The 2,870-nt window shown below is 38.3% G+C and overlaps 1 protein-coding gene across 1 annotated transcript in view; it reads right to left on the reverse strand.

Annotated features, from left to right (window-relative positions):
- The window catches only part of ATP5C1 (ATP synthase, H+ transporting, mitochondrial F1 complex, gamma polypeptide 1), a 4,996-nt gene extending 2,584 nt beyond the window's left edge, over positions 1 to 2,412 (reverse strand). The window contains exons 1-3 of the mRNA XM_009883013.1: positions 2,384 to 2,412; positions 1,292 to 1,423; positions 424 to 629 (exon numbers count right to left, since the gene is read on the reverse strand). Of these exons, the coding sequence (XP_009881315.1) occupies positions 424 to 629; positions 1,292 to 1,423; positions 2,384 to 2,402 (357 nt within the window). The 5' untranslated portion in view covers positions 2,403 to 2,412. The remainder of the gene's footprint in view (positions 1 to 423; positions 630 to 1,291; positions 1,424 to 2,383) is intronic.
- Between the last annotated feature and the right edge of the window lie 458 nt (positions 2,413 to 2,870).

Genomic DNA, 2,870 nt, shown 5'->3' on the forward strand with positions numbered 1-2,870 from the left:
AAATCTGTGTTAGAACACGTGGATGCTCTAAGGTACAACCATGTGGCAGCAAGACTGACCTACTAGTGTTCAGAACTAAGCATTTTATTGAATTAGGGTCTGAGAGAAATTTTGCTTTTTTCAGTTAAATTATGATAACTTCATACTGAATGCATACTTGTAACAGCGTCAGTGTTACTAGCTTTCAGCCATTTATTTCAAAAATAGAATAGCACTGTGCAGCAGTTTCACAAATGTCCAGGTGACCGAAACCCCTTTTGCAAATTTTTTTTGAAGGAACTTGAATTTAGCACAGTTCCATTAAATGCAATTTCCTGCAAATGCCACATAGCTTTCCGAGCAGTCTTGAAATTTCTACCACAGAAAACAAAACCACCAAACCAAACCCTTTTGGGGTTTGAGTTTTGGGACCCATCCCTTTTACCTCTGAAGTAGGCCTCTGATCTTGTCACCTACTCCAACCACCATAACTTCTTTCCCTGCATTGGAGAGGTTGGTAATTTCGTTCTTCAAGGTTTTAGCAATAGATGTATGGATAGCACCACACAGACCTCGATCAGAGGACACACCAATAAGAAGGTGCTTCTTCTTATCCTCAGGTGCCTTTATTTCTGCTTTCTCATACAGAGCTAAAAAAAAAAAAAAAAAAGAAAAAAGATGGGTAAGTTATTCAAGGGTGCCAGGAAGCAAATAGGTCATATCAAAATACCTTTGACTTATTCTAACTAAAATTATTTCTAACAGGGTTCCAAATCTCAGCCAGATGAATTTTATCTCCCTCACAATCATTCAAGTTTGCGTGCAATCTGACCAGAGGTGACAAAGAAACAATTCAAAGCCAGACACATCTCTGCATTGGATATCACACCATCAGTGCTGTTACTTAGTTAAGTTCACTGTGTAAGGCCAGTGCCTCAGGAGCACGTGGAGCCCAAGAGTTCACTAGGAGATCTGGCAGTAGCTGCAGATGCTACAGAGATATGACACGATTCCATTAACAGACAGAAGCAGGCCAGAAATTCTGAGCTGAGGTGCTTTTATGACTAACAAAAACAACCACGCAACCACAAAAAGCTAAAAAAGTAATCAGAAATCATAATGAATTTCACACTAGAACTCTTTAAAATCACTTTCCATAAACCACTGATAAGGAATACTCAAGGTAGACTAGAAATGCCCATTCTTTTCGAAAAAACTACCAAACGGTTAAAAAAGTCTAGGCATTTTATCACCAGCATGAAAGCTTTCCTCTTCTGTTCCTACACCACACAGTGCGAGAGTCTTCTCTCACCCAGCGCTCCTGTTCCATAGATTCTAGCAGGCTTCAGCTCTCTCTCAGCTCTTGCGTATTTTGCTGCAGAAACCATCTTCATGGACTTTGTAATTTTCTGAATGTTCTTGATGGACTTCAAGCGCCTGGTAACTACAAGGTTAACAGTTGAAGGTCACGGGGCTATACTGGGCATAATGTCATCAAAACCAAGCAACAGAATGATAGTAACACCCATCCAAAAATATCGTGCCAAGTTCCTCAAAGAACAATAAATAAACAAACAAACAATGCACAAATAAACCTCATAAACAATCTTAGTATTTACAGTAAGAAAGTAGTAAGAGTAGTAACCTGGCTAACCCAAATGCATCTTTACAATAGGTATACTTTTTTCCTCCAGACATAACATTTCTTTATTATTTAGCCCAACATAAAATCTATTTATTATTCTCTTTCCTTCCACTTCTACCTGTTTCACAAATACATCATTTGAGATATATTGTCATCTTTTCCCAGATGACAAGGAGAGGAAATAAACAAACAAACAAAAAGACTGAATAATATGAAGACACAGAATAAACTTCCCCCTCTGTATACACTGTGGCAAAATGATATTCATAAAAATACTGATGCAAAAATAAAACAAAACAAAACAGGTGTCCTATAGACAAGTGCAATTCCAAGTCAATACCCCTGTATAAGAACCTATGAGGAATGGCTTGAAGAAGCATTATCAAAGTGGAACCATTCAGTCAACCTTTTTTCCCCAGATGCTGGATAACAGCACAAGGAAATAACCATAAAAGAGAACAATTTAATTGAGCAAAAACCTGATTTAATACATATGATAAGAGTTATTTTTTAAAATACGTTTGAGTAAAACTATATTGGTTTGCTGAAATGACATCTAAATTAGTGCTAAAACCATTTTAAGCAATGCATTTTCTGAAGGACACTTGCTTAATATAAGAAGTGCTGGAGGCTCATATATCAACATTATGGTGTATCTCAACCAATTCATCCAACAGAAGCTAACCAAAATTATATTTTAACATATGGTTTTCCTGCAGCACTTTCCCTCTTTCAAAAGTAAACAAAACCAGTACTTACTGTCTTTTAGAGTTGCCATATTCCTGACTTGGCCCCTGAAAATGAATGCAGGAGAAATTAGGATAGTTCACTAGTTCTCCAGCAAACCAACACCTGTCAAGGGCAGGTCCCTTTCAGAGGGGCGGAAATTTAAGAATTGCTGTTTCTTAAAAAGCATCTGTAGTAGGGACAAGCCACTCTAAACTATGCTTTGTATCCAGACCTTCCTCCCTTCTCATTATCTCCTGTCATGCTGTATATCATTTAATACATTACCCACTGCCTTAGATAATGGCACAATGTAAAGGAAGGCCAGACATCATGGGATCAGAAGGTTACAACTTTCAAAAACGATAACTGTTTTCAAAAAACGATTAAGGCAAAGCAAAGGAGGCGACACCATTTCCTGACAAGAGCAAAGTCTCCTTGCGCCGCCTGTCATCTACGAAGCTGTCCTTTTTACTCCTCTTGCCTCGCACATTGATACACCCTCCCGGCTGAGAGCCCT

The sequence above is a fragment of the Charadrius vociferus genome, unplaced genomic scaffold (assembly GCF_000708025.1).
Source record: "Charadrius vociferus isolate BGI_N301 unplaced genomic scaffold, ASM70802v2 scaffold32, whole genome shotgun sequence".
Taxonomy (NCBI): domain Eukaryota; kingdom Metazoa; phylum Chordata; class Aves; order Charadriiformes; family Charadriidae; genus Charadrius; species Charadrius vociferus.